A 13,256-nucleotide genomic window follows, 5' to 3' on the forward strand; every position below is an offset into this window, starting at 1 on the left:
TTAGTTGTCCCATTTTCTCCCATTGCTCTCCCCTGGCTCACCCACCTCCCCCAACTCTTGTTTTTCTTGACATGACATGTGCTCACTTAATTAATTTTCGAGAAAATGTCGGTGAGATGTACAAGTCTGACTAACCAGTCTGCTATCAGTTATTCTTTAAGTAAAAATGGCAGCCATGCAGAAAGCAATGAGCTCAGCTCACAACTGAACTGCAGAGAGCATTCTGTGGACTCGCTATTTCGTCAAAAAGGAGTAACAAAATCACCTCCATACAGGAATTGCTATGAAATAAAATCGAGAATTTTTACTTCTTCATCAACAAAATTCTTCATTGAAACTGGGTTTTGTTAAAACGTGGAGTGTGAAGAATACAGTGATGACCAGCACAAGTTGGCGCCGCTGTGCTGACATGTGTAAGGTGCCAGTAGTTGTGCCCACCTGCCACACTGAGAAACACGACTGTTCTCATGAATAGTTTAGACCTTGTAGACTCCCTGACAGGGTCTTGGAGACCAACCAGAGGTTGGCAGACAAATACTCTGAGAATTGCCGCAGAATAAAAAGCACCTCTTTATTTGAGGAGGTAAGAAATGCCTTCCTTTTAATGAACAGGTGAGGAGAGTACATGGCCTTCAAAGTCTGAAATCTATGGTTTCATCTGGATTGTCCCAGTAAATTAACTCTCTTTATTCTTTCATTTCTCTGCAGAGGTAATGAATAATTCGAGTTTATCAAATACTAAAGTTGGGGTCGTAATTTGCATTACAAAAGAATTCTGTGATCTGACTTCCTGAGTTCTTAAGGGATTTATTTATGGCTAGTCAATGATTAGATAAACAAGAAACAGAAATTCAAAGCAAAATGTTAATAGCCATTGCTAATCAAAGATAGGGTATTCGTTAAATCATAATGTAAATAAAGTGGATCGGATTAGCTAATCTACATCATGTTGCAATAACTTACTTTCCACTTCAAACAAGATACATCTATATGAAAACCATTCTTACCAAATCCATTGCCTAATACTACTTTAATATTATTGTTAAATGTAATTAAAGATTATTTAAATTATACACATTAAGCAAAAACTAGGAATGTGTGCAGTTGAAGGCAGAGGTGAAGGTAGGCTGTGAGCACTGGCATGGCTCAGCAAATGTTTGATCCTTCTTTTTAAAACAGAAAACAGTATTTTCCTTTTTCAGAGTGGGACATAAGTGGAAACAAACATTAGTTTAGGTCTCTGGTCTTTAAGAGTATTTTGCTGTCCCTATTGACTGTAATTGTGCTTCATATTTTTATTTCTCAGAATGTCCAGGGGCCTAAGCCTATCCTGAATGGCAACTGCATGCATGTCCTGGCTCTTGACAGTGGGCTTTCCTCTGTGAGGGGACAAGAGGGCTCACAAATGCCTGGCTGTGCCGTGGGAAGGAAGGGGGATGGGTCATAGAATGCTCACTGAGCTATACTCATCATGAAGTCTGGATATACAGAATGAAAATTTTTGACATGTTTCTGTGAACGCCACTTCCAGTAGCTCCAAACTGCTCCACACAAGGACAAGAATCCTTAGTCCCCACAGTGGAGCTGTACCATCCTGCAAGCTCAGCTCCCTCCTTGGACTCTGGTCTACTTTTCCAGCAGCAACCAGCTGCCTCCTGCCTCCTCCTGGTGTCTATCTCCTGGCCTCTTTCCTTTACTACTTCCCAGAGTCCCTATGACCATCTTTATCCAGAACTTCCTTTTCACACTTTGGGCTTCCCTCTCAGTCCAGGGTCAGTATAGGATAAATGGGAAATTCCAGTAGTGTGGCAGGAAGACTAGGAAGTGGTCTGATTTTTCACCAAATACGTTATGTGCTTACAACATATTTAAGACTATCCATTTAATAGAGCATGCATTTGCTTTTTGAGAGGGGGAGGGGTGCAATGGACAGGGAGAAGAGTGAGTAGGAAGAACAACTTAACTTTAAAATTCCTTGCTCTGCTGGTAATTCTCAAACCTGACTGTGTCAGAATCACCCAAAGAGCTTTCAAAACTGTAGAGCTCAACTCCCAGACCAGATCCACAGAATCAGAATCCCTGGCATTGGACCACAGGGATCTGAATTACTGCAAAGTTCTAGAGAACTTCTGACATTTGCCTCATAAAATGTGAATTGAAAGGAGAGGATCTATGGAACCTGAGGAAAGGCTACCTCCGCCTTTAAGGGCACTATTATAACACGGTATGTTACAGACAGTGTAAGCAGATCAAGAACATTTATTCAATTAAATTCCATATGTAGTATGACAAAACCTAACAAATTGGACACTTTTAAAATATGTGCATTTTATTATATCCCAAGCATACCTCGATAACACTGTAAATTTTTAAAGTTTCAAATGAAAAAACATAAAATATGTGGCATCTTTTAAAAAAATCTCGCATGTACTTCTGGGCGCTCGATGTATACAAAGGTAGAAAAACTATAAGCTTTCACAACTAAGAGGGACAACAGACACATAAACATATACATTCTTCCAAGCACCTATTAACAGTCACTGAGTACTCACTATGTGGCCTTCTTCTAACTTTTACATATGTCAGTTAATTCAATTCTCATAACCCTAAGGGGAGGTACGGTTATTATTGCCATTTTAAGACACCAAGAGGTTAAGTAACCAAAACAAAGTTACAAAACTAATGAAGGGACAGACCAGAATTTAAATCCAAATTCTATCACCTGATGTATTAGTCTGCTTGGACTGCCACAACAAAATACCACAGACTGAGTGGCTTAAACAACAGAAATTAATTTTCTCACAGTTCTAGAGGCTAGAAGTCCACGGTCAAGGTGTTGGCAGGTTTAGCTTCTCCTGAGGCCTATGCCCATGACTCAGTGCCTTCCCACTGTGTCCGCACTTCATCTTTCCTCTGGGAGGGAGCACATCCCAGGTGCCCCTTTTTCTTCTTATAAGACACCAGTCATGTTGAACCAGAACCCACCATAATGATGAATTTAATTACCCCTTTAAAGACTTTACCTTCAAACATGGCTACATTTGGAACTACTGGAGTTTCAGACTTCAACATGAATTTTGGAGGGATGCCATTCAATCCATAACACTTGATGACTGTGTAATCTCAAGAGATACTGACCTCCTAGGCCTCAGTTTCTTCAAATGTAAAACAGTACTATTGAGAATCAAATGAGATAGTTCATGTAAAATGTTTAGCAGTGTCATCATTATACAGATGAGAAAAACAAAACTCAGGGACGCTGACTTGCCCCGTTTTCATCTCCAGAGCGGAGTTCTTACACCGCCCAACACAACTTTTCTGTACAATCCAATGCGTAATCTAGAATTTTATACAACTTATAACTTTTCTACATCTCTTACTTCCTGCTTTCTTCTATGATTTTTCTTACTTTATTACATACAAGAGAATACAAGAAGGGAAGCTCAAATTAATAAAAATTTAGTTATAGAAATGTACCACTTTCTTGGGATTGTGAATTTTATTAATCCTTTCTCCTGATCTGCAAAGACAATTGGCCACAGTCACATAGTGATAATACCTCATAAGATCAATGCCTACGTTTAACTATTAGGAAAGAAGAGCTTTAAGAAAAAATTGCGTAGTACTCTACATATGTTATACCCATTTAATCCTCAACACAATCACATGATACTTTATTTAGCTCTATAGCAATTATGAGAAGATGCTATTCCAACTTTATAGCCGAGGAAACAGATGATATTTTATTTATTCTATAAAAGTAACAAGAAGATAGTATTCCCATTTTATAGCTGAGCGAACAGGAGCACAGCAAGCTCAAATGTCACAAAGCTTGACAGTAACTGACAGAGCCAGAACTCTCACTGACATCTTCAAGTCTGAGGCCAAGGTTCTCCACTGAGGCCATCATCTCTACCTTAGCAAGTTGCAATACCTGGTCTTCTCGAACTTCATGCTTGCCACAAATAGAATAGATACTCAGTAAATACGACTGCAAGGACTCTTCTACACCTTTTGTGTAGGCCAAGTTTCCTGACCACACTGAACATCACCAACCCCTTGGACGGATAGCTCTTTTAAGGCAACAGCCACAGTTCTCTTCTTCCCCAGTGCCTGGCATACTGGACGCTCATTTGAGTTTAATAGATATTTGAGGGAGTTCAAGTAAATATTTGTTGTGTAATCAAATCATAGCAAATTCTTCCTTTAGTGGGTACTTTTCAGCCACCACCATGTAAAAACATCAACAAAAAGAAGCATTTATTAAGAAACCTCTCTCTCGTGGCCTATAACAAGGAAGTCTACAGGGTTTTTCCAAGCCTAAAAGTCTATGATTCTATGGCAGTCTTTCCTGACAGGTGACTGAATTGACCACCTTGGGCACCAAATATGTGCACAATGCCATTAGATTCGCCAATTCAGAACCACCATAGTGTTTTTAGTCTGCCGTATGCTTCCAGGAAAGCAGCAACAGGGAAGTTCATGATTCCCAGAGGGAACTGTAAGAGATGATAAGGTTGATCTGAGTCAAAGTGGAACTGCTGTTTGTCAAGGCTTCTACGCTGTAAAAAGGAGCTATATTAAGAGAAATCATGCTAACTTTTATTTTCCCAAGAATACACTGCTATTTGGATGTCTTCTTTTCAATTTTCAAGTTTGTTTTGCCATGAGCAGCCAGGCAAGTTCTGACCCTGCCATGGAAACTATCTGACAACTTCTGAGCGGTTCTGTTCACAGGGAAGGGAAGGGAAGGGAGGGAGGCAGAGCTGGCCAGAGCAGAGTCTGAACTCTGCTCTAGCTCTCCTGGAACTTCAGGGACTAGCAGATGTTTGGCTCATTCATCTCATTGCTTTGTGTGCCCTGTTGTGAACTGGCCATCTCCTCCCTGGCTACCCATTTCCCAGAGCTGTTGTAGCAGATGAGGAGAGGTTTTGAGCTCCCAGAGAAAGCATTCAATAAAGAACCGAAAAGGCAAAGTATCGCCAACATGACACTCCCTGTCTGAATCAATCTTTTCAAAGTACTCTGAGATCTGAGGCAGGCATATTCATTAGGAAAGTAAAGTTACCTCAGGTTGTCTTTTCGAAATCAAGGTATCCTACAAATACTTTTATGATGTCTTAATCAAGAGAGAAAAAATTTCAGAAATGAAGAGGCATGCAAATAAGAGTAATTCTGAAAATAGCTCAATTACAATTTTTTAATACACTCATCATCATTGTAATAAACGTTTAACGAATATATGCAATATACAAGGTTCTGAGCTAGATGCTGTAACAATGCAGAATTTTGCAAGAAATGTCCATACACCATCCTCCCTTACTGCCCCTGCACCTTAAAATGAAAGCTTCATTTAGATTTCCTTCCCAAATAAACAAAGATTTCAGGTTTCCCTAGGACATGGAAGAACAAAAATTTTTTCTGTTATTACTTTGTGGCTTCATAGAAAAACTTTAGAACACAGTGGGGGAGAAACTATTTTATCTCTTAGCTTCCACCAACAAGCAGCAGCTTTCTCAAGAGTGGCTGAGCTGCAGAATGACTGGACCTTCCAAAATGACCTGATTAAATCTGACAGGCACATGACAGGGGGTACAAAGGAATCCATGTGACCTTTAATTTCAATAAGAAAAGTTGAAACACTGTCAGAGAATGCAGGAAGAAGAAGATCATGTGGTTTAGAAAGATGTTAAAGAATGATAGTACAGAAATATTCCCAACAACAGCAAGTCACCTGGGATCCCTTGAATGCCTGCCGTATTAAATCACACACAGCTATACCGTGAAAGGAGGGTTAAGGCCTAGCTCACGCCTCACTTCTGCTACTGCGTGAGCTTAAAAAAGAAAATTAAGACGACCTTTTCAAGCTTTTCAATACAACACAGGAATCGTAGCATGGACATTGAAGGAAATAAGCCCATAAGGGAGGGTAACAGACTTGTTCAACCATTACTTAGTGTCCTTAGCCAATTAATTTAAAATAGAAAGCCCCAAATTTCCTTAAAGCTTTACTGGTATTAGTTTGCTGGAACTGACTGTTCCAATGTATACAGTAAATGCTTTGTGTGTGTTTACTTTTCTCCCTAGATTTATGGCTAAACTATTCTCAAAAATAGGATAAACTTCTTAATATCTGCTTCATTCACTATTAACATTGCATTTTCCCAAAGCCACAGAAATGATGTTCTTCAACAAATGAAATAAAGTGAATGCTGAGAACCAGCTCTCATGTCCAAGGCAAATAGGGCATACTCATGATATAGTCATGACCACATTAACGAAATCTACATCAAACGCAATTTTGTAGTTACAGGTCTGATCAAGCCGATCCATCTTTAGAAACAGTCAGTCACAAACAAGACTGCTGTATTTTGAATTCAGGCAGCAAGAACAGGCAGCGTCTTCACAGAAATGGAAAAGGACGCTCAGCCAGCTCTACGTCCCACAGTGTAACCTCACGTGGCGTGCATCAACAATTCTTAGGTATCCTCCCCACGCCCCCTTAGAAATGAAAAGTAGGTAACTTACATGGCTCTCTGGCAATGAACTGAGGTACAGTGTTGGGCAGAGGAGTACTGGGGTTTGGAGTCCCTACGAGTTTGTTCTTGGCCATCTTCGTGTTCGCCTTCGCAAACTCTAGTCGTAGTGTTTGCGGGATTTCAGGATCGAAGCGGATGCCCTTTGGAAATAAAGAACAAATGGAAGATGTTTTCATTTCCTGAGAGTCGAACTGGAATGGTGACAGAATAAACACACAAGTCAACCCTGGCCTACCTGAAAAGGAAAGAAAAAGTCAGCAAGAGCTCTCCTGGCCACTCGCACAAAATGCATGAATACCCATTAACACATCACGTCCAGAAAGTCAGGAGATTTCGTTTACTTAATTTTTATTTACATGGGTTTTCTAATGTTCTTCGTGACTTTTCTTCTTGGACAAAAACTTTTAAGTTAAAGTTTTAAACTTAGACCAGCAAATTATAAACATAGTTAAAAAACGTCAATGAATGGCTACCAATAAGACTGAAAGGATTGCTGTAAAGCTCTGTGCAATACTAGAAAGTCTGACACCTGAAATCCAAAAAGGCCCAGGCTTGACCAGTGTTCTGACTCTGACTTAAAACAAGGTAATTCTTTAATGCCATTGTTTTCATCACCTACAGAGGGAAAAACTCCCATCCCTTTCTAACTGGAGAGCTTTTGTAACAGTAACACATGCACTCTGAGTTACTAAGAAGACAGAAACTAAACAGTTTCAAGATGTCAATTTAACAAGCATCATTCAATTCCATGTAGCTTATAAATTTATAGAAAATCTAAATGCCTTGATGTGGTTAAACTCTGATCTTGATTATAGCTTGCTTATTAGCTACACAGAGAAACAACAGGTTTCTCTCTGTAGGTCCAGAGAGAGGATAGTCATTTCAATTACCCTTGACCCTATTATTGCAGTTTACCTAAAGCAAAAATATTCAATGAAATAAATCACAAACACTATAAAATACAAGATTTAGGACAAGAGAAGTAAGTCTATTTTGAAACCCCCCATTCAAGAATGTCTCCATTGCTAAGCATGACAAATCATCTCATGGTATCTATGTCCAATAACATGGATTCTGAACCCAAACCATAGCATCAAAATATATCCTCATACAGTGCATAAATGTGTATCCAAATCAGTTGTAGGTCCCATATTTGTCTGTGTATGTTCTGGAAAAGAAGTCCTGAGAATAACTATCCTAAAGAACACGGGTGGGCCTCTGGGCCCCAAACCCCACTTTCTTTTTCCTCTTGATTAGCTTAAAGAGCAACAAGAGCAATTTCCACAAGAAATTGGTAAGAAGTTCTGACTGCAGATCAGGATGAACAACTGAACTTCACAGGGTTAGCTCCAAGGACGGGAGGAAGAGCTTGTGACTGGGTGGTCACAGCATTGAGAGAAATAAGGTGGGGGGAGGGGAGAGAGGAACTCAGGGAGGTGCAACCAAAGCCACCAAGCCCTGGCCCGCAGGCATCCTGGAGGGAGTGGAAGCTCTTATGAACCTGATTGAAGATTCTCTGAGAAGAAACCAGTTGAAGGCGGCAAACAGGCAGGGGTGGGCAGGAAGAAAAGGACTGCACTTGGACAGCTCTAACCAACAACAAAAAGCAAAAAGGCAGTTCCAGTTCTATGACACGAGAAAGAAATTCTTTAACTGGTCTCAGTTTTTAATTCGGGAAATCTTAGTATAATCTTGCCAAAAACGTACATAAGGAAAAAGAACAAAGCAAAATTCTGAAGTAGTGATTGCTTCCATCCACTCCACTTAAGAGCATTTTACTTTATCAAAGCTAATATCCCAACAGAACAGATATTTCTAAATATGGACCTGAAGAGCTGTAGTCTTCGCCGGGAGGCAAGCGCAGTCCCTGGCTGTCCTTTAGAGGTACGCTGTGGTAGCATTGCGTATTCACACTACACACCCTCAGCCACACACAGAAACAGCTTGCCATCAATTTCAGGGTGTCCTCACTGGCACCAGCCTTTTTGTGACAAAGCAACTTTTCTAAACCTGGGTCCACATCAACCTAAGCCCAGGCCACTGTCACATGCAAAGAACATCCTGGGACCTATCAGTAGCCTTCTGCAGCTTTAGCCTCAGATAATGAGGCTGCACGCCTGTATCTGTGCCTCAGCTCGTGCACTGGGGTGTCAGTGTGCTGGACTCTACACAACCTGGGCTGGTGGCTGAAGAGAGTGTCCCCCACTCCGCATTCATTTCTCTATTCTCTATAACCCCTGTCAACATTTGTGTTAAAATAACACCACCATCCTGTTCCAAATCCAAGTCCCAGCTCCTTATTAAAAAAGCTAAGTTAAAATGACCTAATTTGTTTGGCAGCTTATTCAGAGGCTGGAGGCTTAGAATACAAGCCACATTCCTCTAACGTCTTTAGCAGCAATACCATATTAGGTAATCAATATCCTGCTCCACTCAGTTTCTCTCCATAGGGATTAGCCAAGCTCAAAACATTTTAAATGCTAAAGGAAGATGAGAGGAGGTAGAGGAGGATGGGGTAGGAGAGCTTGGGAGTGAAGAGGAAGAAAAGAAAAAGAGGGAGACAGATAAGGAAGAGACATGAAAAAATACCTTGTGCTTTTAATTAAAACCTAATAAGATTATTTTCTGGCCACAGTGACTTCATATTAAATGCTGTCCGGATAAGATTACCACCAAGTCAAAGGGGAAATATGTGCTTTTCAAAATCAACTTTTTACTCTCTTTCCTATAATTCATCAAAACCCTTCTTACAGTGAACTGAAACTTTTCCCTTTGTACATGTTGTCTTATTTACAGGGTGATTAGAAAGGACAGTTTCTGGATATCAATAATATCAATTTGAGAATAAACAGTTACTTATAAAAAGCCCAATCTGACTGGCTGCAGGGAACAGCCAACAGGCTCTTCAAGACGGCCTAAAACCTTGTGACCAGGGCATCACAGGTCCACTATGATCTACAAAAGCTGAACTACTCCCCACCCCTGCCCCAAGAGCCAACTCTAGGGGCATAAAGACACTTTTGACAAATAATGTACACAAGGGCAGTTTCAAGTCCATGTGCTTTTCTATTATGGATGGAATGTTTGTGTCTTCCCAAAATTCCTCTGTTGAACTCCAATGTGATGGTATGTGAAGGTGGGCCTTTGGGAGAGAATTAGGTTCAGATGAGGTCATGAGGGTGAGGACCTATGATGGGATTAGTACCCTTAGAAGGAAAAACACCAGGAATCTCTTTTACCAAGAACACACACCAAAGAAAGACCAAGTGAACACACAGCAAGAAGGTGGTTGTCTACCAGCCAGGAAGAGGGCCCTTGCCAAATGCCGAATCTGTTGGCAACTTGATCTTGAACTTTCCAGCCTCTAGAACTAAAAAATTAAATGTCTGTTGTTTAAGTAATCTAGTATATGGTATTTTGTCACAGCAGCCTGAATTAAGACATCACGTTAACACAGTTTCCTTCCTTGGGCCATAACACCTAAAATACCTCCTACTATTTTTTCTGAACCTTCTGCAGTTTCACATAGGTAAATTTCTCCTTCTCCACCAACCCCATCCCAAACCCTGCCTTTCTTCTTACTGCAGTTGACTCAACCAACAGGAAGTTATATTTAATAACCTTTGTAATGCCTGGTATATGTGATCAGTAGAAGGCCTAATAGTTCAACCTCAAAATTACAGAGAACAATTACAGACACTGAAAGAAAACCGAAACTCTGCATTTACATAGTGCAATTCTCTAAACTCAAAGAAAGTCAGTTCTTGCATTCAGGGCTGTTTTTTAAAATCATCTTTTTATTAATTACATGTAAGTGAAGCTTACAAACTATTTGTGAATAGAAAGGTTAAAAAGAGAACTTTCTGGACTTAAGGGGCAACTGGAACAGACCAGACAGGAAGCAGTACGTGCCTCCCTGGAAAGAGAAGGTGGCTGGGACGGCTGCTCTGAAGGTCCTTCTTCTGTGGGAAGGACACTCGGAGGCCAATGTCTGGATTCTGTACCCTTACTTCCATGACAGTAGCTGACTACTTAAGGGGCAGTAGCTGCCCAAAGTGACCAAACATGTTTTTCTCTTCTGAAGATTTCAGCCTTGAGGACAGATACGGAAAATGGAGGCAGCTGGAGCCAAGTCACCTTCACTGTGTTCCACTAGAGAAAATGTCTTCCAGCTCCTGCAACTGAGGTCTTCAGAGCTGACCTGATGCCTGATGCAATCTTGTGCATCTGGTACATCCATCAATTCTATTTGCTACCAGGTATCCCAGTGTCCTCGTGAATGGGTCGGCCATTAAAGCAAGTTGGTTTATCCATCCTGGACAATTAGTTTTAGGGCAATGGAAGCAACCATTAGAGAGAAAAAAACAGTAAAGAATGAAGCAAGGCTATATGTATTTACTAATAAATATGCCCATGGCATTATTATGTTATGAAAAAAAAAGACTCAATAGTGTTTAGTCGGGGATGTGGGGGAGACTGTGTGTGCTTGTGTGTGTGTGCGTGTGTGTGTGCGCGCGCGCATACACATTAGTCTATCTCTGTAAGCCTAGGAATGTTTATAATGTGACAACCATCCTATTAATAGTGGAAACTTCAGTGGTGGTGGGGGGAGAGAATGGGACACCATGACTTACTTGTATTCTGTTTAATATTGTACTGTTTGCACTTACTACAAATGTGTATAATTTATAAAATTTGACACAGATTTTTTAAAGCGTGGGAGAGAACCAGAATACAGGGTTTCCTATGGAGTGCTAGCAGAGCCAGAGCAGAACCAAGAGTAGCAAACATGCAGACATCCTGGCACAGTGTTCAACTAGCTTGGTTGGTGTTCTCTGTTAGGTTTTAAAAAAAGTACTGTATCTTAAAATAATTTCAGACTTATAGAAAAATCACAGAATAGTACAAAGAATTGCTGTATACCCTTTGCCCAGATTTCCCACACAAACTTTTATTTTCCCCTCCCTGACTGGTTTAATAATAAGTTGAAAGTATGATGTCCCTTTACCCTTTACGGTTTGCTTTTCTAAAAACAAGGACCACTCTTTGTTTTCCTTATCTACGACCTAACCCAGATTCACACATAGTATTCAATAATCTCTTTAGGCTCCTGAAATATTTTCCCTAGTCCTCCTCTTTGATCACCTTGACATTTTTGAAGAGTATGGTAGGATATCTGTCTTGTAGAATGACCCTCAATTTGGGTTTATCTGACTTTTTGATTAGATTCAGGTTATGCATTTTGGGCAGGAATGAGATTTTGTGTCATTCTCAGTGCATAGCATGATGTCATTTTTGACCCATCTGTAGCAATCATAACTTTGATCACTTGCCAAGTTTCTCGTTGTAAGGTTACTATTTTCCCTTTTTGATTAATTAAGTATCTCATAGGGAAATATTTTGAAACTATATAAATATCTTGTTTCTCAATAAACTTTCACCAACTAATTTTATCATCTATTGACGATTTTTAAATGAAGCAATCGTTACTATTGTGGTTGCCAAATGGTGATTTGCTAATCCCATCATTCTTTCTGTCTTTGTCGGTTTTCTCCTCTAAGGAAAAGCCTACCCTTCTTTTTGTTTACTTTTTATTCATTATTTGTTCATTCAGTCACTCACACATCAATATTGATCCATAGCTTACTTCCTTCTAGGATTTATAATTAATTACTATCATTTGTTTTGATGCTCAAATTTTCCCAGGTTTGTAAGTACACACACAGGCTTTTACAGCCACATCTATTTAGATACATTAAAAACACAAGCTTGTCCTGATAGCTCCCATTTGAATCCAACACTGTTGGGTTAATTTTAGCCTTCCTTTCCTATATTTGCAACTCCTTCTCTGTTAGCTCTCATTATCAACCTTACATTTACTTATGTGCTCAATACAGATGTGCATACTAAGGAGTTTCAGAATCGCTAAACAATATCAACATAAAAAAACTAAATAGAGTTAATTATTTACCGTTCCTTTTGCCTTTAGCTTAAAAGTATACAGCCAATATGTATATCCAAGGATTATTTGGGTTCATACTCCTCATCTCTCTGCCTTCAGTGTGGCTGTATTCATTTGAAATAGTTAAGATTCACTTGTTCGTGCTTGTACGCAGTTAGGGCCTCTCTCCATCCTTGTCTTCACTTTAGTTTCTCTCTGCCTACGCATTTATAGCAGGTAAAATCATTTAACAAGTTAAAGTTAATTCATTGACTCATTTGATCCTTCTCATTACCCATTTATGAATAATTTTATGCATGGTGACTAAAAAGCTAAGGACCAAGAATTTTAACAGTACCCCCTTCACTTGCTGTCACTTACTGAGATACTGCACCTTTTGAAAGAAGATTCTAAATAACCAAAAGTTTTTAATGTCATTTATTGTAATTTTTAAATGTTCAAATCCACACTGAAATATACTGAAATGTTTCCAAAAAGGAGGTGACTACAATTGCTGTAATAAACGCACAAGTAAGCGTGTGTAGCCTGAAGCTGTGGGGGTAAGGACATTCTCAGGATGAGCTGTGCTCGATGCGGGACTTCTGGTGAGTCCTGGACCAAAGACCTTTTCAAAGTGACAAATACGGGCACATTCAAATGTTCGAGAATACTATTCCATTTGGACAACCCACAGGAAACTCCAATGACAAGTAGCAGGCCACCCTTGCCATTCTCCCCACTGTCAGTGGGCTGCTCTCCTCTGAGGAGAGCCACAG

The 13,256-nt window shown here is 39.9% G+C and overlaps 1 protein-coding gene across 6 annotated transcripts in view; it reads right to left on the bottom strand.

Moving 5' to 3' along the window:
* RBPMS (RNA binding protein, mRNA processing factor) overlaps positions 1-13,256 on the bottom strand; it is a 167,500-nt gene that overhangs the window by 50,513 nt on the left and 103,731 nt on the right. For all 6 annotated transcript variants that reach the window (XM_090258604.1, XM_090258603.1, XM_090258602.1 and 3 more), the window contains one exon: positions 6,529-6,679. In XM_090258604.1, coding sequence (XP_090114730.1) covers positions 6,529-6,679 — 151 coding nt within the window. The remainder of the gene's footprint in view (positions 1-6,528; positions 6,680-13,256) is intronic.

This window comes from Furipterus horrens, unplaced genomic scaffold (assembly GCF_987537825.1).
Source record: "Furipterus horrens unplaced genomic scaffold, mFurHor1.1.pri manual_scaffold_12, whole genome shotgun sequence".
NCBI classification, from domain to species: Eukaryota; Metazoa; Chordata; class Mammalia; order Chiroptera; family Furipteridae; genus Furipterus; species Furipterus horrens.